The sequence below is a fragment of the Pleurodeles waltl genome, chromosome 1_1 (assembly GCF_031143425.1).
Source record: "Pleurodeles waltl isolate 20211129_DDA chromosome 1_1, aPleWal1.hap1.20221129, whole genome shotgun sequence".
NCBI lineage: Eukaryota > Metazoa > Chordata > Amphibia > Caudata > Salamandridae > Pleurodeles > Pleurodeles waltl.
In genome coordinates, this window is record NC_090436.1 from 614878140 (window position 1) to 614903928 (window position 25789).

The window sequence follows — 25789 nt, forward strand, 5'->3', positions numbered from 1 at the left end:
TAGATCAGGAGGAATATACATCAGGATTTTCTTAATCTTACGCAACAAATAAAAACAGGAAGAGACTAATTTATTTATTTTACATTGAAAGACAAACTTGCAACAAATAAGACACCCATATTTTTTCACCGTGGATACTCGAGTAGGAGGAGGACCCAAAACATGAGACATCCAATCCTGATTCCATGAGGGTAAATATTTTCCAAACAGGACCTCGGTTTTAGATGAGTTAATCATCAAACTGTTTTGACTCATCCAATTTACAATAGCCTTCATACAGTTAAGGAACCTTAGAGCTGAATCTTCTATATTCTAGGCAATGGAGACGATCAGCTGAGTATCGTCAGCATAAGCTATCAGTGGAAAAGCCCCCCAAAAACGTATAAGTTGTTGCAAAGGCACCACATAAATATTGAAAAGAGTTGTGCTCAAAGATGAGCCCTGTGGAACTCCACACAGCTAGTACAAGATTTTGATTTTGATTCTCTCACAGCTACAAATTGTTCTCTCTGAAAAAGAAAGGAGCCAAACAGCTGTAAAGCAGATCCTCCAATCCCGATTTCTTCCAGTTGTGCAATAATGATTTCATGGTCGACGATATCAAAAGCCACTGACAAATCCAGTAAAATCGGAGCTGCCTTCCCTCCATTATCCAGAATACTTCTCACTTGGTCAGTCGCCACCACAATCTGTACTATGATTAGGCCTAAAACCGAATTGTGCTGAACCTAACTCTTGATATTCTTCTACATATTTGGACATGGTGGCATTCTTGTGTTCTTCCAGCCCCTTAGCTAAAAGGGGAAGACAGGAAATGGGATGATAGTTTTTTTTAAATTTTTATTTTTTTAAACATTTTTGTGCCCCGGGAAGGCTTTGTCAGCAATAGGAGAATAGACACTTTCTTCCATGTCCGAGGAAAATATCCTGTCTCCAAAATAGAGTTAACTAGCAATGTAAACGGAGGTACAATCACTTCCTTGATCTCATGCAGAATTTTTGGAGGGCATGAATCCGATTCAGCACCGTATTTAGTCTGACTGATAAGTTTGTCACTCTATCCTCTGTAAGTAGAGGAATACTTATAAGGGAACATGGCACTGGACACCCCTTATCACAATGGGAGTGGTCCACTTTCATGTTGTTGTACTTAATCCTGCCATAGGTATCCTCAACTTTGTTTTAAAAAAAAAAAAAACAGGCAAGTTGGTTACAAAACCCGTGATCAACGTCAGATATACAATTTGATGGAAGGCTAGATAAGAACTCCACAGTTTTAAAAAGCTCTTTAGTAAAGTTCTTAGCCACCAGTATTTTTTGGAAAAACAAGTTTTTTCAGACCTAACAAGACATTTATAGTCTTGAATACACTTTTTATATTTTCCTTTCTCTACCTCATTATACTCCTTTCTCCATAGCTTTACTTGTTTCCTACAATTAAGTTTTAGCTTCTTAAGCTCCTGAGAAAACCAAGGAAAAGAAGTTCTTGCCCTACAGTTCCTGACTGAAACTACCGGGAAATGGTCAGTGAATGCCATTATGATCCATTCAGCAAATATTTTGGCTCATTTGAAATGAGAAAATAAGACTAATTAAGTGTATGTACTAGGCCTGGAATGCAGATTTTTTCCAGACTTCAATATTTACCAAGGATGTGGACTTATTTGGTGGATTAGCCTGACAAGGCAACTCCAAACTAAACTGCACTGCCTTATGATCGGACAATGAGATTGGCACAGTCTCATCAAACCTGGAAAATTGGAACAAATGACATCCAAGGTAATACCCCCATTATGGGTAGAGGAATTCACCAGTTGAGGAAGATTGAAACAGTTTAAAATATCTAAAAATGACTTTGTCTCATTATTAGTCAGATTGTCACAATGAAAATTTAAATCGCCTATAATTGTGCAATTTGGATACTGCATAAACGGTTCAAGCACTTCTGCCAGATTATCCAAAAAGTGTGCCTTAAAGTCCAGAGGTCTGTACACAAGCAGACCGTAAAAATGGGATTGGTTTGAGATTTTACACCTAAAAGACATTGCCTCTCCCCCACCTAGTGAGACTGGTTCCCAGAGCAGGTCTAGGAAATCTTGAAAAAGAATAGCGAGCCCCCCCCTCCCCGTTTGCCACATCTGTCTAATCTCAAAAGGAAGTAGGCAGTTGGGAGGGCCTCCGTCAAGTCAGGATCAGGGCTCACAACTGCCCATGTTTCTTTAAGAAATGGCATATCTGTTGAATGTTCTTCAATATAGTTGCAAAATTGGAATCTATGTTTAATAAGGGAACGTGTATTTATCAGTACACATTTAAATCTTGAAGTTTTCCCTGAAAGTAATGGCAGAGGACCAAAAGCCTATGTATCTACAACAGAAGAAGCTGATCTGGAAGTACATGGTCAGTTGCAGTGTGTACAATGCATATCAGTTATGGCCAATTTGGGGAGAAAGTATTCCAACAGGGGGACTTATCCTTATTCATGTCCAGCAGCTTGTCACTAGAGTAATGAACAGGCCCTGTTTGCCCAGGGGTTCTGACCCTGGCCCAAACTTGGCACAGGCTGGTGCAGATGGGCTTGCCTTTGGCACGTTGGTTGCGCGCCCGCTGCGCTCATCCACATCTTCGCGCTCATTAAATACCTGGGGGACCAGCTTCTGAACAGCATAAGACACATGACTCCTCTTCTCAGGGAGAGGGCTTGACATCCTCTGAGGGAACTGAGCCCATGGAGCTTGATCCTTATCAGGTAGTGCTCTTGGGCCCAGGAGGGGCCTTTAGGGACCAGCTGTGCCAGGGTCAGAAAACCTGCCCCACTCTTGAAGGCCTGCGGCAGTAAGCAGCTGCACAGGAAACAGGAGATGTCAGTGGCTCCCACAGGGTTTATTGGGAGGAAGGACTCCTATACACTGAGGCCAGAGACCTCAAACTTGGTGCAACCAAGAAGAGTGGTAGTGTCTTAGCAGTTTAGAGAATTCATCCTCCCTTTAGCCCATGACATCCCCCTAGCTGAGCATCTGGGCCAAACTAAAACATAGAATAGGTTTGTCAGCCATTTCTACTGGCCCAACATGTCCCAAAAGGTGAAGGAGTTTTGCAGCTCCTGCATCACCTGCCAAGCCAATGGTAAGGTAGGTGGCCACCCAAATCCCCCCTAATTCCACTGCCAGTGGTTGGGGTTCCCTTTGCAAAGGTTGGTGTGGACATAGTGAGCCACTTGAACCGCCCACAGCTTCAGGAAACCAAAATATACTGGTAGTAGTGGATCATGCTACCAGGTATCCTGAAGCAATTCCCCTTAGGTCTACTACAGCTCCTGCAGTAGCCAAAGTTCTTATTGGTTTCCTAAGGATGTGGCTTCTAACAGAGGTGCCCACTTTATGTAAGTGTACCTAAAATACATGAGGAATGAGTGTGGGGTGACTTACAAGTTAACTACACCAAACCATCCATAAACCAATGGACTTGTTGAAAGGTTCAACAAGACATTGAAGAGCATGATCATGGGGCTTCCTGAAAAACTCAAAAGGAGATAGGATGTCCTCCTGCCATGCTTGCTTTTTGCCTACAGAGTGGTGCTTCAGCGGGGAGTAGGGGTTTTCCCCCTTTGACCTTCTGTTTGCCCACCCTGTTAGAGGACTACTTGCACTTGTGAAAAAAGGTTGGGAGAGGCCTCTCCATGAACCTAAGCAAGATGTGGTGGACCGTGTGCTGGGCCTCCTCTCTAGGATGGCTTAGTACATGGAAAAGGCATCTCTAGATGATATTGCTTTAGCTCCTCCCGGCAGGATCACCTGATTTACCTGGGGAAGGTCTAGCGGGCTCCGCAGTCAGCAGGCCTCACTATCAAGCCATCAAAATTCCAGATAGGGCAGGGCATTCTTGTATACTTGGGCCGCCTTCTAGATGGAGGTCAGGTGCAACCTTTACAACCCAGGATCCAGACAATTGTGGACTGGAAAGCTCCACAAACCCAGACTCAAGTCAGGGCATTCCTTGGCTTGAATGGATATTAAAGGAGGTTTGTGAAGGGGTATGGGTCCATTGTGACCCACCTCACAGAACTGGCCTCTAAAAAGATGCCAAAGAAGGTAAACTGGATTCTTGACTCACAAAAGGCTTTTGACACCCTGAAGGAGGCATTGTGCTCCTCACCAGTTCTCAAGGCTTGATACTACTCTAAGCAGTTCATTGTGCAGACAGATGCCTCTGAACACGGGATAAGTCAGTTGTGTCTTAGATCAATGTTGATTGCCATGACCAGCCTTTTGCTTTCATTAGCAGATGCTTACTCTCCAGGGAACAGCATTGGAGTGCCATTGAGGAAGCCTTTGGTCCCTGAAAAAGTTGAGACCATACTTGTTTAGTACTCACTTCATTCTGCAAACTGCCCACAGACCTCTCAGATGACTAATGCAAATGAAAGGTGAGAACGCAAAACTTTTGAGGTGGTCTGTCTAACTACAGGGAGTGGAGTTTTCAGTGGAACATATACCTGGGACTGCCCATACCAATGCAGATGAACTTCCCAGGTTCGTCCACTTAGACAATGAAGTCTCTCTTGGGAAAGGTTAGTCTCCTTCTCTTTCAATTGGGAGGGGGCTGTGCACCCCTTTTGACATTGTCTGGTATTGATGCTGACTTGACCGAGAGTGTGCTGGGATCCTGCAAACAAGGCCCCAGCACCAGTGTTGTTTCCCTAAACTGTACCATTGTTCCCACAATTGGCACACCCCTGGCGCACAGTTCAGCCCCTTGTAAAAGGTACCAGTGGCACCAAGGACTCTGTGACCACGGAGGGTCCGTAAGGGCTGCAGCATGGATTGTGCTGCCTTAAGGGACCCCTCACCAAGCACATGCACACTGCCATTGCAGATTGTGTGTGCTGGTGGTGAGAAAAAGGTAAAGTCGACATGGCATCCTCTCAGGGTGCCATGCCAACTAACCACTAAGGACTGCTAAGCTGACCCCAGCAGAGAAGCCTCCAAACACCAACTGTCTGTAGCTTCTGAAGTCCTGTTACAAAAAGGTGATGCATCCTGCATCACCAGCAACCTCTCCAAACACCCCCCCCAGAGGACTGCCTGCCCACCAGAGGACCAAGAACACCAGAAGACCAAGAACTCCAGAGGACAGCTGCTCTGGCCACAAGAAACTCCAAGATGCACTCCAGAACCCCCCCTGGTTTCACTAGTCCTGCCCACTCTGCACCCGATGCCCACGGCCCGAGTCCAGGTGGCCCACTGGTCCAGAGCAGGTCCCCAGGTGATTCTGACCTTGTGTCCAACCTGGGTTGACCCCTCCAGGTGAACACGACTATGCCTGCATCCTAAAACCAAAGAATCTCCCTGATCGCAAGAGAAGCAGATGAAGATACCAGACGCCCAAAGGCACCCCTGCACCCGCAGCCCCCTGGCCTTGGGGAATCCGACTTCGAGCGCAGACCTGGGGGTGTGGGCGTTTAGATCAGCACTGGCGGGGTCACAGGTCAGCAACAACTGCACACCCTCAGCGGCTAGGTGCAGCAGGGTGCAAACACAGCATTGGGTGCTGAATGCTTTTCAATGGAGGAACCCTGGGGGTCTCAAAGAGGCTGCATGCTTGGTCCAGGGAGTCAGCTGAAGAAGACAAATGGCTGGACTGGTAAGTTCCCCATGGCTAGGGGGCTGCGAGTGCTGGGATACCTTTAGGAGTCGGAAAATCTTCACTGGAGACGGTCCCGTCAAGGAGGTCCTCTGAATTTGGGCTGCAGGGGTTGTTTTGTTGATCAGGAGGGGTCAACCCAGGGTGTACTCAAGGTCATAATCGCCTGGGGACCTTCTCTGGACTGGAGGGCCACCTGGACTCTGGTCGTGGGTGTCGGGTGCAGAGTGGGGTCCTTGGGTAGGCAGGCACTCCTCTAAGGGGTTTATCGAGGCTGCTGGTCCTGCAGGATGCATCACCTTTTTTGTAGTAGGAGTCTTTAAACTACAGACAGGCCGTTAGGGCTGAGACCAAGTCATTTGTCGTCTGGAGTCTTCACTGCTGGAGGAGCTCTTCAGTCCTTCTTCTTTCATATTGCCAGGAATCTGAAGAGCAAGGTTCAGAGGTACCCCTAAATACTAAATTTAGGGGCGTTGCAGGGGTCAGAGGGCAGTAGCCAATTGCTACTGACCCGGAGGGTGGCTACACCCCTCCTCTGCCCACTCTCTTTGGGGAGTGGGACACATTCCTAACCTTACTGGCTATTTTCATCCAAAGCAAGATGAAGGATTCTGCCAAGAGGGGTTCACATCAGCTCAGGGCACCGCTAGGAGTGGTCCCACCTGCGGTGGACACTCCTCCTCGTGTTTACTAATTGTCCAGCTGGACCTGCTGCCAAAAGTGGGGCTTGGTCCGGAGGGGCGGGCATCTCCACTAGCTGGAGTGCCCTGAGCCAACTGAACAAAAGGCCAGAACCTTTGAAGCTCACCGTCAAGTGTTGCCGTTCCTGCAGGAGGGAGGTGTGGAGCACCTCCACTCAGTACAGGCTTTGTTCCCGACCATTGAGTGCACAAAGGCCTTCACCACGTGGGGTCAAAGAGTTGTCTGGTGGTGGCAGGCTGGCATACACCGGTCAGCCACACACTAGAAAGTTGGGTAAATTTCAGGCAACATTTCTAAGATGCCCTCTGTGTGCATTTTACAATAAAACAAACACTGTCATCATTGTGGGTTTATTGAGCTGAGAAGTTTGATACCAAGCTTCCTAGTCTTCAGAGAAACCATCTTGGAGCTGTGGAGTTCGTAATGACAAACTCCCAGCCCACATACTCGATATGGCTACACTGCACTTACAGGGTCTAAGAATGGACTTCGACACCGTAGAGGCATATTGCTCATGCAGCTATGCCCTCACATGTGGTGTAATGCACCCTGCCTTAGGGCTGTAAGGCCTGTTAGAGGGGTGACTTACTTATGCCACAGGCAGTGGTTTGTGGGCATCGCACCCACGGAGAGATGCCATGTCGACTTTACGTTTGTCTTCCCACAATCACACTCAGTCTGCAATGGCAGTGTGCATGTGTTTGGTGAGGGGTCCATTAGGGGGAATCATACATGCCGCAGCTCTTGGGGACCCTCTCTGTCCACAGGATCACGGTGACCACGACGTCAACGATGGACGCGAAGTCGACCGATGCAAGGGTACTGCTTGAAGAAAAGTCTCCATATCCAGGTTTATGCTTGGGGAAATTCTAAGGCAAAGAATCTGCAACTAGAATGTCTCTACCAGATAATTTGTTGCAGAAAGTAAGTAATTTGTTGGTCATGGCCATCTTGGTCTCTATTCTGCGCACTATGTTTGGGGCTAGCTTTATTCCCAGATAACTGATTTCTTTTGTTGTCAACTGAAAAGGGGGGTTACAGGCCTGAAACTCCAGTAGATGTAGGGATTCACCTGATAAACTCAACTCTTCAAACATCAGATCCTGCAGGTCCTGTTTTGGTTCCATCATCACCAGTAGAATGTCCTCAGCAAAGGCCCTAAGCTTAAAGCCACCATGCCCAAGAGCAATTCCACCATGCTGCATCATTTTCTCCTTACCATGGGTACCCATAGTAAGTGTGAAAAGCAGTGCAAACAATAGGCATCATTACCTGATCCCCCTGCCCTTTTACACTCACAGTTGCCCACTCATCCTGACTGTCATACTACATAGCTGGCTAATCTGTGCAACCAACCCCTTCTCCAAAAGCTCGAAGTTTGTCTGCAAATAAATCACACACTACTTGATTAAACACCTGTAGGAAGTTGGCTCTGTATGCACTATTTCAAAGTAAGGAATAGTATGCACAGAGTCCAAGGGTTCCCCTTAGAGGTAAGATAGTGGCAAAAAGAGATAATACTAATGCTCTATTTTGTGGTAGTGTGGTCGAGCAGTAGGCTTATCAAAGGAGTAGTGTTAAGCATTTGTTGTACATACACACAGGCAATAAATGAGGAACACACACTCAGAGACAATTCCAGGCCAATAGGTTTTTGTTATAGAAAAATATATTTTCTTAGTTTATTTTAAGAACCACAGGTTCAAATTCTACATGCAATATCTCATTTGAAAGGTATTGCAGGTAAGTACTTTAGGAACTTTGAATAATCACAATAGCATATATACTTTTTACATAAAACACATTTAGCTGTTTTAAAAGTGGACACAGTGCAATTTTCACAGTTCCTAGGGGAGGTAAAGTAATGTTAGTTCTTGCAGGTAAGGAAACCACCTACGGGGTTCAAATTGGGGTCCAAGGTAGCCCACCGTTGGGGGTTCACAGCAACCCCAAAGTTACCACACCAGCAGCTCAGGGCCGGTCAGGTGCAGAGTTCAAAGTGGTGCCCAAAACTCATAGGCTTCAATGGAGAGAAGGGGGTGCCCCGGTTCCAGTCTGCCAGCAGGTAAGTACCCGCGTCTTCGGAGGGCAGACCAGGGGGGTTTTGTAGGGCACCGGGGGGGACACAAGTCCACACAAAAAGTACACCCTCAGCAGCGCGGGGGCGGCCGGGTGCAGTGTCCAAACAAGCATCGGGTTTCCAATGGGAGTCAATGGGAGACCAAGGGGTCTCTTCAGCGGTGCAGGCAGGCAAGGGGGGGGGCCTCCTCTGGGTAGCCACCACCTGGACAAGGGAGAGGGCCTCCTGGGGGTCACTCCTGCACTGGAGTTCCGATCCTTCAGGTGCTGGGGCTGCGGGTGCAGGGTCTTTTCCAGCCGTCGGGAATTTAGAGTCAGGCAGTCGCAGTCAGGGGGAGCCTGGGGATTCCCTCTGCAGGCGTTGTTGTGGGGGGCTCAGGGGGGACAACTTTGGTTACTCACAGTCTCGGAGTCGCCGGAGGGTCCTCCCTGAGGTGTTAGTTCTCCACCAGTCGAGTCGGGGTCGCCGGGTGCAGTGCTGCAAGTCTCACGCTTCTTGCGGGGATTGCAGGGGTCTTTAAATCTGCTCCTCTGAAACAAAGTTGCAGTCTTTTTGGAACAGGGCCGCTGTCCTCAGGAGTTTCTTGTTTCTCTTGAAGCAGGGCAGTCCTCTGAGGATTCAGAGGTCGCTGGTCCTGGGGAAAGTGTCGCTGGAGCAGGGTTCTTTAGAAGGCAGGAGACAGGCCGGTAGGACTGGGGCCAAAGCAGTTGGTGTCTTATTTTCTTCTTCTGCAGGGGTCTTTCAGCTCAGCAGTCCTCTTCTTCTTGTAGTTGCAGGAATCTAAATTCTTAGGTTCAGGGGAGCCCTTAAATACTAAATTTAAGGGCGTGTTTAGGTCTGGGGGGTTAGTATGGCTACTAGCCCTGAGGGTGGGTACACCCTCTTTGTGCCTCCTCCCAAGGGGAGGGGGTCACATTCCTATCCCTATTGGGGGATTTCTAAAAGTCAGAGTCACCTCAGCTCAGGACACCTTAGGGGCTGTCCTGACTGGCCAGTGACTCCTCCTTGTTTTTCTCATTATCTCTCCTGGACTTGCCGCCAAAAGTGGGGGCTGGGTCCAGGAGGCGGACATCTCCACTAGCTGGAGTGCCCTGGGGCATTGTAACACGAAGCTTGAGCCTTTGAAGCTCACTGCTAGGTGTTACAGTTCCTGCAGGGGGGAGGTGTGAAGCACCTCCACCCAGAGCAGGCTTTGTTTCTGTCCTCAGAGAGCACAAAGGCTCTCACCGCATGGGGTCAGAAACTCGTCTCTCAGTAGCAGGCTGGCAGAGACCAGTCAGTCCTGCACTGAACAATTGGGTAAAATACAGGGGGTATCTCTAAGATGCCCTCTGTGTGCATTTTTTAGTAAATCCAACACTGGCATCAGTGTGGGTTTATTATCCTGAGAAGTTTGATACCAAACTTCCCAGTATTCAGTGTAGCCATTATGGAGCTGTGGAGTTCGTTTTTGACAGACTCCCAGACCATACATTCTTATGGCTACCCTGCACTTACAATGTCTAAGGTTTTGCTTAGACACTGTAGGGGCATGGTGCTCATGCACCTATGCCCTCACCTGTGGTATAGTGCACCCTGCCTTAGGGCTGTAAGGCCTGCTAGAGGGGTGACTTACCTATGCCACAGGCAGTGTGAGGTTGGCATGGCACCCTGAGGGGAGTGCCATGTCGACTTAGTCATTTTCTCCCCACCAGCACACACAAGCTGGCAAGCAGTGTGTCTGTGCTGAGTGAGGGGTCCCTAGGGTGGCATAAGACATGCTGCAGCCCTTAGAGACCTTCCCTGGCATCATGGCCCTTGGTACCAGGGGTACCAGTTACAAGGGACTTACCTGGGTGCCAGGGTTGTGCCAATTGTGGAGACAATGGTACATTTTAGGTGAAAGAACACTGGTGCTGGGGCCTGGTTAGCAGGGTCCCAGCACACTTCTCAGTCAAGTCAGCATCAGTAACAGGCAAAAAGTGGGGGGTAACTGCAACAGGGAGCCATTTCTTTACAACACCCTTTCTGAATCTAGGGAGTCTATAATGCCTTCCCTCCCACTACCTTTAACTATGTCAATAAAATGTGGTGTCTACTTTGCAAAATTGTCGGGGTTTCCATTATCCAGTATCAGAGTTAAGGGATATCAGCCTATATGACAAGCAGAGAATGGGCTCCTTACTAGGTGTAAGAATTACCACATCTACACTCACTGTATCTGTTATACAGATCCGTGAATAGTCATTAGCTACCCCTAGCTTGTAGAAATCCCGAACATCATTTAACTGCCAATGCCCAGTCATAGAGTGGGCCAATTCAAAACCCCTGTGAACGGACCATGATGCCTGAGGGCCCTGATCAACTTTCTCCAGGGCCCTTGTTATCTTTTTTCTAATGGTAGAAAGTTTAACCTAATGCAAGTGTAATGGACTGCAGATAGTTACCCGTGATTGCCAATTCAGCCTCAATCTATCAACCTCATGTCATTGAGCCTCCATCTCCCTTCCATAGATGTCACTTTTCTTCCTCCCGTTCCCTGCTGTAATATTTACAGATACAGAAACAGAACAAGTCTACTTCTAATTTACCTGCTGCAAGAAACCCTCTTGTCCCTGGTTGGGTGCATATCTGGATGCTACCTGCAAGGTCCTTCCTACTTAGTCATGGACCACCACCCAGCGCTATTTCCTGTTCTCCTTCACCCCTAATTTGACAAAATAGGAACCCACCCTTGCTACCATTCTCGAGGCAGTTGAGGAAAAACTGCTTAGAAAAAGGCTAAAATTAACCTTCCTTTGATCTACCTTCAGTAGTTGTGTTTTCTGATTAAAGCCTACTACCACTTTCAAGGCTGACGTCTTCTGGAAGACACTTGAGTGTTTGAATGAACTGTTAAATCTTTTGACATTACAGTTTGTGACTGTGAATGGTACTAATTTGTTCAATGGCCAGTGTTTCACCTCGGGTCTAATGGGACCATCTCACTCTGACTCAGCCCTTTGAGCACGCCTGGAATGGAACTCAGAACTGCATCTCTCCTCCCTTCTGCACTCCTCTTCTTTCTTCTCAACAAGATAAGTTACATCATTTGTCAAAACATTAGGTCCCCTCATGCAATTCTCACAGACTATCAGTGCCTCATAAGTGTTGTCCCCCATAGTTTGGTCTGTTGTGTGAGTGAGTTCAGACCAAGACACATTTGCTGGTACCCCCAACTTCCCACCCAGTAGCCAAGTCTGATTGAAACCCCACCCCTTAATCATTGGAGTAACCTCTATAATCTCATCCTGAGCGCATAGCTGCCTCTTCCTTTTGTCCAAACAAACTATTGTACCTTCTTTCCATCAACTCAGTCCTGTATGAGAGCTTTGGATTCACTGTTAACCTTAAACACCTCCCGGATTACTTCCTTTTTTTCTTGCTATGTTCTGCGCTAAATCTGGCGGAGTCGTTTGCATTGTGCTAAGAGAGGTTCCTGCACCCATGTTGACAAACTCAAAACCTGCTCTGTTATATCCCTGAGGTGATTGAAACTTCTCATCTGGTTTCAGGTTCAAACAATTTTGTCTCCACCAGAGACTGAAAAGCCCATTTGTTCTCTTCTCATTAGAAAGCTAAGCACCTTTTGTACCAATCTCAATGGCTTGAAAACATAACCTTTTGCCAGAGTTGTGTAGATTTAATTTCAGATGGCCTCACATAATTTCTTGTCCATGCTAATGATTCATTTATTGGCTCCAGAGTATGCTGGGAGCACAACCTACAGCTTCTGCCTGCTTTGCATGCCCCAAATTACAGGCCTTCTTGAAGGGATCACTCACATCTCTTTGAGGAAAAGGGGCATCTGACGTTATAACAAACCTGTCATGTTCTACGTTGAATTCCCGTATCTCTGGGTGGCATGGGATCACAGGCCCCAGAGCTTCTCATGTAATCCTTCTTGAGGCCCATCTCTGCACTTCACACTTCTTCACCCTCTCCCCCTACGTGAACTCCAGATTTGGTCATATATATCACACCTCAAAGGTTAATGTGGATCCTGCCTTACAGGCTTCATGCTCAAATCTGAACTGTGCGGGTTGGCTAGGCTCTTCTCAGACTGCAAGCTTGCATGTACGCTTGTGCTGCGTTCAAGATTTGAGTGCTGATATTAAGTGGTCTGCACCAGTGCACAGGTCCTCACATAGCTTGCTGTCGACCCTGCTCTGACTCAATAGTCACTCTTTTACTTGTGCATAGTGTCAACTTGCCCAACACCTTGCCATGCATCACACATGTCACCTCTTGCTGTCTCAAATTTAGTCGTCCTTGCCAAGCCCCACTTCCATGTCTGCTGAATCTTTGTCCCTTCAGGTGCGGTTTCTTGGCTCAAGGGCAAATTCTCTGGGCTCTGTTACCTGTAAGTCTGTGAACACTGGCAGCTGGACAGTAACTCCTACTTAACTCAACAGCCACTTTTGTGCATTCCTGATACTTTTCAATTCCCATTAATATAGAGTTACAAGTCTAATTCTGTGAAATCCTTATGGGACCCTCCATCCATTTAATAGCTGTGTACATGTGTGCAACATGTCAAATAACCTTCAGTTAAATGCATTGCTTGGTTTTCTGTCCAGTTATAAAACATAGAGAGGTCTCATGGGCTTTAAGCCATGAAAGTGAATTGCTTCGTGCTGACAGAATACAAATAAACTGTAGGAAGCTGGCCTGGTGTGTGGTGGGTAACTGAGGTACTTACACGTTATACCAGGTCCAGATATCCCCTATTAATGTAGTGCAGGCAGTGTCTAGAAGCCAGGCTCTCTAGAGGTAGCTGTGGATGAGCAGCAAAGGCTTATCTAGGAGACATGCAAACCTCATGCAATACCTCTGTAGACATACAGCAATTATACACATGAAAGAAAACACAGTTACAAAAATAAAGGTACTTTATTTTAGTGACACAATTCCCAAAAAGTACAAGAGAGGCAAACCTCTAATAGGAGGTAAATAACACACTAGATATGTACACTAATACTCAGAAATAGGCATAAATAGCTATAGAAAACAGTGTATTGGTAAATAGGAAGTAGTGTCCCTAGGGGGTGCGCAAACCATATACTAAAACAAGCATTTGCAATGCAACAGGGTCTTACATTTCTCCGAGTTACAGCTATTAGCAGTTGTAAACTCCCAACTGGATTTTTCTTGCCACATTGAATGGAAAAAAAACAGAGCGATCGTGCTGCTACAGTTCACTCGTAGTGAAACATATCAGCAAAAGTGCAATTATCTACGTAACCGGCAAAAGTGCAATTAACTATGTAACCGGGTCGATTTTATACAAAGCACTCGACTTCTGCCAAGCGAGATCGCGCTGCGAACAAAAGATAAAAAGTAGTCAACAAACCTGACGGGAAACAGCAAGCCTTGCATGTTTTTAGTACTTGGTTGCTGCGCTCGAGGAGGGCTAACGACCGGAAAAGGCATGACGTATGCGTGCCTTCCACTAATAAAAGCAAGCAGATTTTAAAAGGCAAGCCCACAAACCAATAAAAGACACTGACGTGACATGGGCGGGGTTCCGAGCCCTTTTCTAACTCCTAAAGCGTGTCGCATGTGAAACGCAAGCGCATGTGGCGCAGGCTCGACCCTAAAAATGGAATGCGAATGCAGGTCCCCCACCTAGGTAAGTGGGAGGTGTAGAGGGGAGCTGAGGGGGTACTAGGAAACCCCAAAGGTAAGTACCACAGTGTCCCCTTTAGTGACCAATAAGAAAGGAGTAATTAACTGGATTTTCCCCCAATCCACCCGAAAGGAAGAAAAGAAGAAAATGCAACTCCCAGACAAGACTGCAAGAAACCAGCGTGGATTCCTGAAGAGGAAGACCTGTGGAAGGAGGGGACCAAGTCCAGAAAGTCACAGGAGAGTCCAGGGGGAGCAGGAGCTACTACCCACCCAGCTGTGGTTGCAGGAGTTGGTCGATGGTAGGCCGAAGACTGTCAGAAATGCATCCCTGGATCAGATTGTGTTGGATACAACGCATGTATCCAACACAAAAGATACAAGCAAAGATGGTATTACAACTCCTAGGCATGATGTCATCATGCATAGCCATTGTCCCAAACGCAAGACTGCACATGAGGCCCTTACAACAATGCCTAGCATCACAGTGGTCTCAAGCACAGGGTCACCTTCTAGATCTGGTGTTAATAGACCGCCAAACTTACCTCTCGCTTCTGTGGTGGAACAACATAAATTTAAACAAGGGGCGGCCTTTCCAAGACCCAGTGCCACAATACGTAATAACAACAGATGCTTCCATGACAGGGTGGGGAGCACACCTCGATCAACACAGCATACAAGGACAATGGAACGTACATCAAACAAAACTGCATATCAATCACCTAGAACTTCTAGCAGTTTTTCAAGCACTAAAAGCTTTCCAACCAATAATAGTTCACAAATACATTCTCGTCAAAACAGACAACATGACAACAATGTATTATCTAAACAAGCAGGGGGGGACGCACTCCACGCAGTTAAGCCTGCTAGCACAAAAAATTTGGCATTGGGCAATTCACAACCAAATTCGCCTAATTGCACAGTTTATACCAGGGATACAAAATCAACTCGCAGACAATCTCTCTCGAGATCACCAACAGGTCCACGAATGGGAAATTCACCCCCAAATTCTGAACACTTATTTCAAACTCTGGGGAACACCTCAGATAGACTTGTTTGCGACAAGGGAGAACGCAAAATGCCAAAACTTCGCATCCAGATACCCACACAAACAATCCCAAGGCAATGCCCTATGGATGAACTGGTCAGGGATATTTGCTTACGCTTTTCCTCCTCTCCCTCTCCTTCCTTACCTGGTAAACAAACTCAGTCAAAGCAAACTCAAACTCATATTGATAGCACCAACTTGGGCAAGGCAACCCTGGTACACAACGCTGCTAGACCTATCAGTGGTACCCTGCATCAAATTGCCCAACAGGCCAGATCTGTTGACACAGCACAACCAAAAGATCAGACACCCAGATCCAGCATCGCTGAATCTAGCAATCTGGCTCCTGAAATCCTAGAATTCGGGCACTTACAACTTACCCAAGAATGTATGGAAGTCATAAAACAAGCCAGAAGGCCATCCACCAGGCACTGCTATGCAAGTAAATGGAAGAGGTTTGTTTGCTACTGCCATATTAATCAAATACAACCATTACACACAACTCCAGAACAGGTAGTGGGTTACTTGCTTCACTTACAAAAATCTAACCTAGCTTTCTCTTCCATTAAGATTCACCTTGCAGCAATATCTGCATACCTGCAAACTACCTATTCAACTTCCCTATATAGGATACCAGTCATTAAAGCATTCATGGAGGGCCTTAGGAGAATTATACCACCAAGAACACCACCTGTTCCTTCATGGAACCTAAATGTTGTCCTAACTAGACTTATGGGTCCACCTTTTGAACCCATGCACTCCTGCGACATACAGTTCCTAACCTGGAAGGTGGCATTTCTCATCGCCATTACTTCCCTAAGAAGAGTAAGCGAGATTCAGGCGTTTACTATACAGGAACCTTTTATACAACTACACAAAAATAAAGTCGTCCTAAGAACCAATCCTAAATTTTTGCCAAAGGTTATTTCACCGTTCCATCTAAATCAAACAGTGGAACTTCCAGTGTTCTTTCCACAGCCAGATACCGTAGCTGAAAGGGCACTACATACATTAGATGTCAAAAGAGCATTAATGTATTACATTGACAGAACAAAAAACATCAGAAAGACTAAACAACTCTTTATTGCATTTCAAAAACCTCACGCAGGAAACCCAATTTCAAAACAAGGTATAGCCAGATGGATAGTTAAATGCATCCAAATCTGCTACCTTAAAGCTAAACGACAGCTGCCCATTACACCAAGGGCACACTCAACCAGAAAGAAAGGTGCTACCATGGCCTTTCTAGGAAACATCCCAATGCAAGAAATATGTAAGGCAGCCACATGGTCTACGCCTCACACATTCACCAAGCACTACTGTGTAGACGTGTTATCCGCACAACAAGCCACCGTAGGTCAAGCCGTATTAAGGACATTATTTCAGACTACTTCCACTCCTACAGGCTGATCCACCGCTTTTGGGGAAATAACTGCTTACTAGTCTATGCAGAACATGCGTATCTACAGCGACAGATGCCATCGAACTGAAAATGTCACTTACCCAGTGTACATCTGTTCGTGGCATCAGTCGCAGTAGATTCGCATGTGCCCACCCGCCTCCCCGGGAGCCTGTAGCAGTTTGGAAGTTACCTTCAATTATTTATATATGTATCATCTCAACCTTAAATAGGTGCATACTTAGTCACTCCATTGCATGGGCACTATTACTACAATTCAACTCCTACCTCACCCTCTGCGGGGAAAAACAATCGAGGATAGAGTCGACGCCCATGCGCAATGGAGACAAAAGGAGGAGTCACTCGGTCCCGTGACTCGAAAGACTTCTTCGAAGAAAAACAACTTGTAACACTCCGGCCCAACACCAGATGGCGAGCTATTGCAGAACATGCGAATCTACTGCGACTGATGCCACGAACAGATGTACACTGGGTAAGTGACATTTTCATTTTCAGCTTTTTTCCGCTTTTCTGCGCCTCGCCGCCGGCGCTTTTTGCCCCATTGTGCCCCCCTGATTGCTGTCTCCCCGATCGTATTTAATCCCAGTATTGTGTCCATATTGTGTTTTTTCCTGCATTTGTGACTGTTTTTGCCCGATTTCTGTGCCTTTCGCCCCTTGTGCGCTCCTCGACCCCAGCCGCTGCTTCCCTGCGGCCCCGCCCCCCTCGCGCCCCCATTTGCCGCTCCCTCCCGCCTCCCAGCTGCTCCTCCCTCCCCCCTCCCTTCTTAATGGCTGGCGCTGCGCGTCGCCAGTGAGCGAGTTCGGACCTGGTTCAGGTCCTGAACTCGCCCCTCACGACCGCAGCACCAACCTGCTGCCTTCTGCCTCTGCCCCACGACCACGCTGCCGTCTGCGTGTTCGAGGCCCTCCTCCACCCGCAGGCATCCTCCTGCGCCTCATCCCTGGTGGCTAGTGGGTTCACTTGACCCGAGTGCCGCTTCCGCCGTCCCGTAAGTTTGTTTTTCAGCTTTTTTCTGCTTTTCTGCGCCTCGCTGCCGGCGCTTTTTGCCCCATTGTGCCCCCCTGATTGCTGTCTCCCCGATCGTATTTAATCCCAGTATTGTGTCCATATTGTGTTTTTTCCTGCATTTGTGACTGTTTTTGCCCGATTTCTGTGCCTTTCGCCCCTTGTGCGCTCCTCGACCCCAGCCGCTGCTTCCCTGCGGCCCCGCCCCCCTCGCGCCCCCATTTGCCGCTCCCTCCCGCCTCCCAGCTGCTCCTCCCTCCCCCTCCCTTCTTAATGGCTGGCGCTGCGCGTCGCCAGTGAGCGAGTTCGGACCTGGTTCAGGTCCTGAACTCGCCCCTCACGACCGCAGCACCAACCTGCTGCCTTCTGCCTCTGCCCCACGACCACGCTGCCGTCTGCGTGTTCGAGGCCCTCCTCCACCCGCAGGCATCCTCCTGCGCCTCATCCCTGGTGGCTAGTGGGCTCACTTGACCCGAGTGCCGCTTCCGCCGTCCCGTAAGTTTGTTTTTCAGCTTTTTTCCGCTTTTCTGCGCCTCGCCGCCGGCGCTTTTTGCCCCATTGTGCCCCCCTGATTGCTGTCTCCCCGATCGTATTTAATCCCAGTATTGTGTCCATATTGTGTTTTTTCCTGCATTTGTGACTGTTTTTGCCCGATTTCTGTGCCTTTCGCCCCTTGTGCGCTCCTCGACCCCAGCCGCTGCTTCCCTGCGGCCCCGCCCCCCTCGCGCCCCCATTTGCCGCTCCCTCCCGCCTCCCAGCTGCTCCTCCCGCCCCCCTCCCTTCTTAATGGCTGGCGCTGCGCGTCCGCGCGCAGCGGGCGCGCCAGTGGCAAGCCCGTCTGCGCCCGTCCGCGCCTGTACCGCGCCCAGCGCCACCCCCCCCCCTGGTCCTCGCGCCTCCCGCGCCCACTTCTCGGCCGAAGAGCTCCGCGCCCTCAACCCCGGGCCCTCCACTGAATGCTTCCGGGCATCCCCGAAGCTCCTCAAGACCTGGCTCTTCGACCGCTAAACAGCCTCTCCACCCCCCCCCCACCTCAGCGCCTCGAAACCCTAACGGGTACATAGCGCGCTTTATAAATACTATGATTGATTGATTGATTGAAAGGGAGAGGGTGTTACCCCCTCTCTCCTAAAGGAAATTCTTTGTTCTGCCTTCCTGGGCTTTTGCTTCACTGCGATTTCTGCCTTTGCCAAGGCTTGTTGGTGGCTTTTCCACGCCGCTGACCGACTGCAATCAACCATCCGGCGTGGGATGTCGACTGCATCCTCCAGGAGCTCCACACCTGCTCCACTGTGCATTCCTGACCACTTTCATCCTACCGTCGACCAACTCCAGCAACCACAGCTAGGTGGGTAGTAGTTCCTCCTCCCCCTGGACTCTTTTGTGACTTCTGGACTTCGCCCCCTCCTTCCACTGGTCTTCCTCTTCAGGAAGACACAGCTGGTTTCTTGCAGTCTTCTCTGGGTTTCACATTTTGCTTCTTTTTCTTCCTTTTAGCTGGTTTCGGGAAAATCCAGTAAATGATTCCTTTCTTCCTCGTCCCTAGGGGGCACTGTGGTACTTAACTTTGGGGTTTCCTAGTAATCTCAGCTCCCCTCTACACCTCCCACTTACCTAGGTGGGATATCCTGCATTTGCATTCCATTTTTTTAGTATATGGTTTGGGCTCCCCTAAGATCACTATTGCCTATTGCTATTGCACTGTTTTCTATTGCTATTTATGTCTATTTCTGATTATTAGTGTACATATCTAGTGTGCTACCTCCTATTGGAGGGTTGCTTCTCTAGTACTTTTTGGTAATTGTGTCACTAAAATATAGTACCTTTATTTTTGTTATACTGAGTGTTTTCTTTCATGTGTGCAAGTGCTGTGTGACTACATTGGTATTGCATGAGCTTTGCATGTCTCCTAGATAAGCCTAGGCTGCTCATCCACAGCTACCTTTGGAGAGCCTGGCTTCTAGACACTGCCTACACTACACTAATGGGGGATACCTGAACCTGGTATACGGTGTAAGTACCTCAGGTAACCACCACACAGCAGGCCAGCTTCCTACACTGGTGGCAGTGGTGGGATAAGCATTTGCAATTGCCTTACCACTCTGTCCACACTTGGTACTTTCCACAGGAAAGGCCACTTACTGACTAGGGGTAGACACTGTACTTAGTGTTAGGGAACTAGTGTCTTAAGTTTAGGAAAGCTAGGGTTCTAGCCATAGCCCTTGCTCTAAACTTCTTTGGAGAGACTAGGAGCTATGGTAGTTGGGTACACCTATGCCACCCTAACAACACAACATGTGTTCAGAGCAGAACACATCTCAGGCTATGGACTCACTATGTGGGCCTCACTATCCAAGAGTTGAGGTAGATGTGCTCAGAAAGGAACTTGAAAACAGGGAGGAACCCTAACGAGAGTCTGCTTCTGGGCCCGCTCCTCCAGGATGACCAGTACCATGCTGGTAGGCAGGAGGAGGGGGAGGGAGATGCAGACTCTAGCCCCCCAGTGTTAGCAAGACATGAGCTAGACACTGAGGAGGGTCAGCAGAAGATCAGAGTCCCTAGTAAACCCTCTAGCCTAGGGAGCACTTTAGCGAGAGGAGAGGGAAGCCATACCAGTAGGGCCACCTTTGTTCCCAGAGAGTTAGTTAAGAGGGTCACTAAGAACAGGGACATGCTCACTCTCATGTCACCACAGTCTCTGAGGGGACACACTGTTCAACTCCGGGAGAAGATTGCCTAGATAAGGAACTCAGACAACTGAGACTGGAGAAAGCCAAGCTGAGTGCAATAGCAACAGCTAGCCCTAGACAGGGAGGCCTTGGCAGTGGAGAGAAAGACAGGGTTTAGTGTTAGCATCCCATGGTGGCAGCAGCTTTAGTTTCAGTGAACCTAGTGTTAGGGAGGACTCCTGATTCCAGAAATCTGCACTCTTAGATGGATTTGGTCTCATCACTGAGCAGTATAGGATCAAGTTCAGGAAGACCAGGAAATAGTCCTCCCAAGATTGGGCAGATGTTGTGGACTGTTCTCTTAAAGCTTAAGAAGGCTGGTTACATGGCAGCAAAGTCAGTGACTATCAGGGCATGAACAATCATCTCTTGAGAGAGCATTTTTACTAGTCCAAAGAAAGTTGCTATGTCCACTGACCACCTACCTGTAGAGTGTCTACTAGGGAACGACTTGGAGACTTCAGCTTGGGCTGAAATGGAGTTAGAAGCCCATGCAGCAATTATCACAACTTAACACTTGGAGCCTGGAACAATGGCCCAAGAGCTTCCAAAACCCAAAGTTGGAAGAGCAAAAAGGTGCCCTCTACCCCACCCTCCAGTGAAGATGCACCCTTTCACGCAGGCTGCAATGGCAGGCCTGCAGATAAACTTTGCACGGGCTCCCCATGGGTGGCATAAAACATGCTGCAGCCTATGGAGATGCCCTGGTACCCTAATGCCCTAGTTACCTGGGTACCATGTACTAGGGACTTACATGGGGGCACCAGTATATGCCACATGTGGGGTGTAATTAACCAAGTTTGAAGGAGGAGAGCATAATCACTGTGGTCCTGGTTAGCAGGATCTCAGTGAACACAGTCAAACACACTGACAAGAGGCAGAAAATGGGGGTAACCGTGCCAAGAAAGGGAGTACTTTCCTACATAAACTATTTCTGTTGTGCGTAATTTGTTACTCATTGGTTTGATGTGTAAACTGAACTCATAAGAGTTGTTCTAGCATCATATGCGGAATAGGAAATATTTGCTTGACTATTTTTGCTACAGTTGCAAATGCTCCAAGGTGATCTTGGCAAGAGGTTTTCACTGTACGAGAAGCAAGAGCTTCAGTTTTTCAAAATATTGAAGCGTGTTGTATATGTTAGTGTCAGGTAGTGGAATATTGAATGAAAGATTGAATACTTTCTTATGTAGTATGTGTGCAGTATCAGACATTTTCCCCACCTTTAGTCAAGGAATCACCATTAAGAAATAATGGAAGCTTGTTACTGCCCTAGATTGACTTCACTATACCTTCAAACCACTGATAAAGGTAGAAGAGAGCGAGAGTAATTTCTCTCACATTTCCTTCAAATACTCAATGGATCTTTCCTTCATTCTGGCTCAAGATATCAAACATTCTTGCCTTGAATGTTCCAAAGCTATTGTGGAGTGAGGAGCAACTACTCAGAGGTGGCTTAGTTTGGAAATTCTGCCATGAAGATCTAGTTGTTTAAGAAACTGTAGTAAAATGTTTATTTTAGGTATCTTGTTATACTTTATTATAATGCAGTTGCAACAGAAGCGTTGTGGCTGGTATTTTGTAAGAACTTGAGATTATTTATAATGCTCACCAGTTTCAGGTGGTTAATATTATATGCTTAAGGAAAGGAAACCAAATATAATAACTTTTTGTGGATGCTCAATTTGCAGATGGACACCCAGTGATGGCAGCTGGAAGCCCTGTTGGACATATTGGATTATGGAATTTAGAAGAGAAGAGATTGATAATTCAGATGAGAGATGCACATTCTTCAGCCATTGCTGGAATGACATTCGTCCACGGAGAACCACTTCTTGTTACAAATGGAGCAGATAATGCTATAAGGGTATTTATGTTCACGGCCATTTTTCTTGGCCATTTTTGAGTTTTCTCAGTGGCGTCAAGCTGTTTTGTTACATGCAAGGCTCCAGGTAAGATTATAAAGTGCAGTAGTTTACTCCCTTTGTGAAGTGGGAGTAAACTTATTTTTGCGAGTTACAAGTGTAATACTTGTTTCTTATTATAGTTTAATTAAGTAGGTAAGAAGTAGGTAAAAATATTAAACATACATCCATTTTATATAACTCATAGTCTTGTGGAATGTCAGCGTTGAGGCCCCTGATTTGGACCAACCATGGCAGTACACAAATACATGTAGAAGCGTGGGTGGACTTTTTTTTAATCTGTTCATTTTATTTTTATTTTGTAATTATTTGTAAAACATTCCAGTATACTGCTTATCTAGTGGGTTGATGTAGGATTTTAAGGAGTGCATATTTTTCTGTTGAGGTTTTGGTGGTTGAAAATGAAAACTGAAGATTGTAGACACATAGATTCCAAAAGATTGATTGCCAAAATCCAAACTTTATATTTTCTCCCTATAAATATTTTGACTTTTATAAAATTCCATAATCAAGCTAAAGTCAGTTCCCATGTTAGCAGGACTGTCTTAATTTACTGTTGTAACTCCAGTCCTTGGTTGTTTGGGGTCAGTTGTTTGGTAGTATGGTTGGAGACAGAGCTGCATTTATTTAGGGGCATTTTTTTTTTATGAAAGGGCAGTATTCTGGTAGTCTGTTTTGGACTGTGAAATGTTTTTGCTGTCGGTTTTCAAATATGATTTAGTAATGTAAGACTTGCTGGAAAAATTGTATACATTAAATAACTCACACAAAGAATCATTGTGCAAATTTTACTCCAAATTCGTTAGTAGCCCAATGTAGTAACTAAATACTATTTACATGTAAAACTGTCTCTCTGTATTTGTTGCAGTCTTTCGTAAGGCAAAGTAGTTTACCAAAGTTGGGATGCAATGTAATGCACAGCCAATATGCAAACAATTATAATTGGAGTAACTCTTCAATTTCAGATTTCATATGCAAAGTGAAAAACCAACCCCCTAAATCATGATGACCAGGAATGAGCCTAATGAGAGGAATAATGGTATTGCAAAAAGATGACAGCAGGTGTAAAATATTAGGACGGCAGTATTTGTATAATACTTTACAGAATAGTAGTCCTAGTGTACAAGAGAAAAAAAATGAATCTCCCTCGTAAGCTTTACTCTGTCTCTCCATCACACTATACTTCCATCAGTCTATCCTCCATCCCCACTCTGACTCATCCCAAACCCATTCTACTACCATAATCTCCAAAATAACCCTACCTAAGCTCTTCTCTCCTCTACTGCCCCTGGCTCACCCCAAACCTCAGTTTACTACTATGATCTCCCAAACAACCCCACTAAATTCTCGCTCATTTATCTCACCTTCGACTCATCTCCCTAACCTCTTCCTACAGACTCTTCCCTCCTCCATCTCTCCTTTACTCACCTCAAGCCTCATCCTATTCTTATAAACTCCCAATTAACACTTCTGGATTCTTCCCCTCTCTATCTCTCCATTACTCTATTCAGTCCAACTAACAAACTCACATATCCTCCACTCAAATTAACTCCTACTAATACTGTACTTATATTTCCCTATACTAATCCTCCACTAATTGTTTTGGGCTCCGGAGTTCCATGCTACTCGCCTTAAAGCGCTTAGACGCCTTGTCAGGGGTAGTAAGCAATATATAAATACAATACAATAATCATGAGGTTTTTTTTTCCCTTTAAACTTTTCTTTATTGAGGGAAATATTCTTAGTACAAATTGAGTGTGTAGTATCCACTAGTAGAATAACATAAAAAAATCACTTGAAGCATAAAACACAAGATAATCATTGCATGACACCAGGGGTTAAAGGAGGGGTGAGTCCGAGGCATGGATGAAGTCCAGCAAGAAAGACAGTCAAAGCTGTCTGTGTTATTTGTGTGAGTCCAGTAGTGGAAACAGTAAGGGACCTGCGTTTCCCCTGGGTAGCTGGAATAGAGGGAGAAGTTGAGGAGCGAGGGGTAACGTCTCCTGAAGCAAGAACTTGGGAGGAGGGAGGATTAGCCATTACGAGTGGTCGTTCCATGGGCCACCGAAAAGCGGTGTGTGTGTGTGTGGGTGTGGGTGTGGGTGTGGGGGTTGGGCATATAGGACCTCGATCCTATCAGCTGTGTTTACCTACCAGCCATGTGGAATACCAAGAGGCCCATAGGAACATGCCCAGTGGTTGATTTTCTGTCTCCGTGTGGGGATCCCTTCAAAATCATGAGTTCTTGAAGCACCTGCATTGTCCAAGCAGCTTCAATTGAGCTTTAAAACAATTGATAGACTGCATTGTCTTTAGTGATGAATAATGTTTTATAAATCTACCTTAACATAGTGCCAGTAGAGTTTCGGCGGAAGCAACAGAAACAGACTTTAAATCTAGAGAAAGATGTTTAGAGATAAGTATCTCTGTTTGCTGCTCTATCTCTCCAACCTGTCAGAGTGTTCCAAAGCTTGTTGCCACTGCTGATTTGCTAAATACTTGACCTAGAAACAATGTTGATTTATGTAGAATGACAAGAACTGCCCAGTTTACTGAAATATATAATCTTCTGGTCAAGATAGAAATCACTGCAGTGGTTTTTATTAGAAGTGTAAATGGCGAGGGAAAGAAATTGCTGTGGTTTAGGGCCTAGAAGCCAATTGCATTATGCCTATGAGGAGAGGACTGATGCACTTCCACGTCTCTTCCTAGGCTTAGTGCCAACCTGCATTTGAGAAAAGCTTTACAACCAGTTGAATGTATGTGCCACATGAATAATGTTTCAGTTATGCCTAATATCAGGATGGGAAAGTTTTTTTTTGTTTGCTAAACGTGTCGGACTGTTAATCAGGAGATACCACTTCTTGCACATTCTAGTCTGCCTTGTAAAAAATAAAAAAATGGAGTCAATTGCTGTTATTTCTTTCTCACAAGATCCTCATTTTATGGTCTTCTGTCTACAGGTTTGGATATTTGATGGTCCTGGAGGCGAAGGGCGATTATTGAGATTACGCATGGGGCACAGCGCCCCCCCTACAAAGATCAGATACCACGGGCACAATGGAGAGCAAATACTTAGTGCTGGTAAGCAAATCTCTCAACATTTTCCACCCTAAATTTGATGATTTTGAACTCCTAGCATGATTCCAATTGAACACATTCTTGCAACTTTTTGTAGGTCAAGATAGCACCCTGCAGTCCTTCTCCACTGTGCATGAAAGGTACAATAAGAGCTTGGGACGTGGTAAGTGCTAAAAGTTAAATTGTGTTATATATTGGCTTTCCATGTGGATGTTACTCTTTCCATTTTTTTCAACTTCTTTTTATTGAAGTATTTCACCTGTACAATATGGCATGAGAGCATAATGACAACAAAGCATGTTTATCAAAATTATCGTATGGCAACATGAACACTTCAGTCTGAAGGTATGTCTACTGTGTGATTCGGGGTGGAGAAGGAGTGGGGGCTAGAACGTATGCAGGCTACCACTGGAAAAGGGCAGAAAGAGTGTGGGCTAACTGTGGTCCGAGCCAAGCATTGGAGGGGGTGAGTTGTTCCCATTATGTTGTTTGCAAGTACGGGCACCT

At 46.5% G+C, this 25789-nt stretch overlaps 1 protein-coding gene across 1 annotated transcript in view; it reads left to right on the forward strand.

Moving 5' to 3' along the window:
* Positions 1–25789, forward strand: part of WDR36 (WD repeat domain 36) — a 543291-nt gene that overhangs the window by 158963 nt on the left and 358539 nt on the right. Inside the window, exons 8-10 of the mRNA XM_069226458.1 lie at positions 21968–22143; positions 25165–25285; positions 25380–25445. Of these exons, the coding sequence (XP_069082559.1) occupies positions 21968–22143; positions 25165–25285; positions 25380–25445 (363 nt within the window). The remainder of the gene's footprint in view (positions 1–21967; positions 22144–25164; positions 25286–25379; positions 25446–25789) is intronic.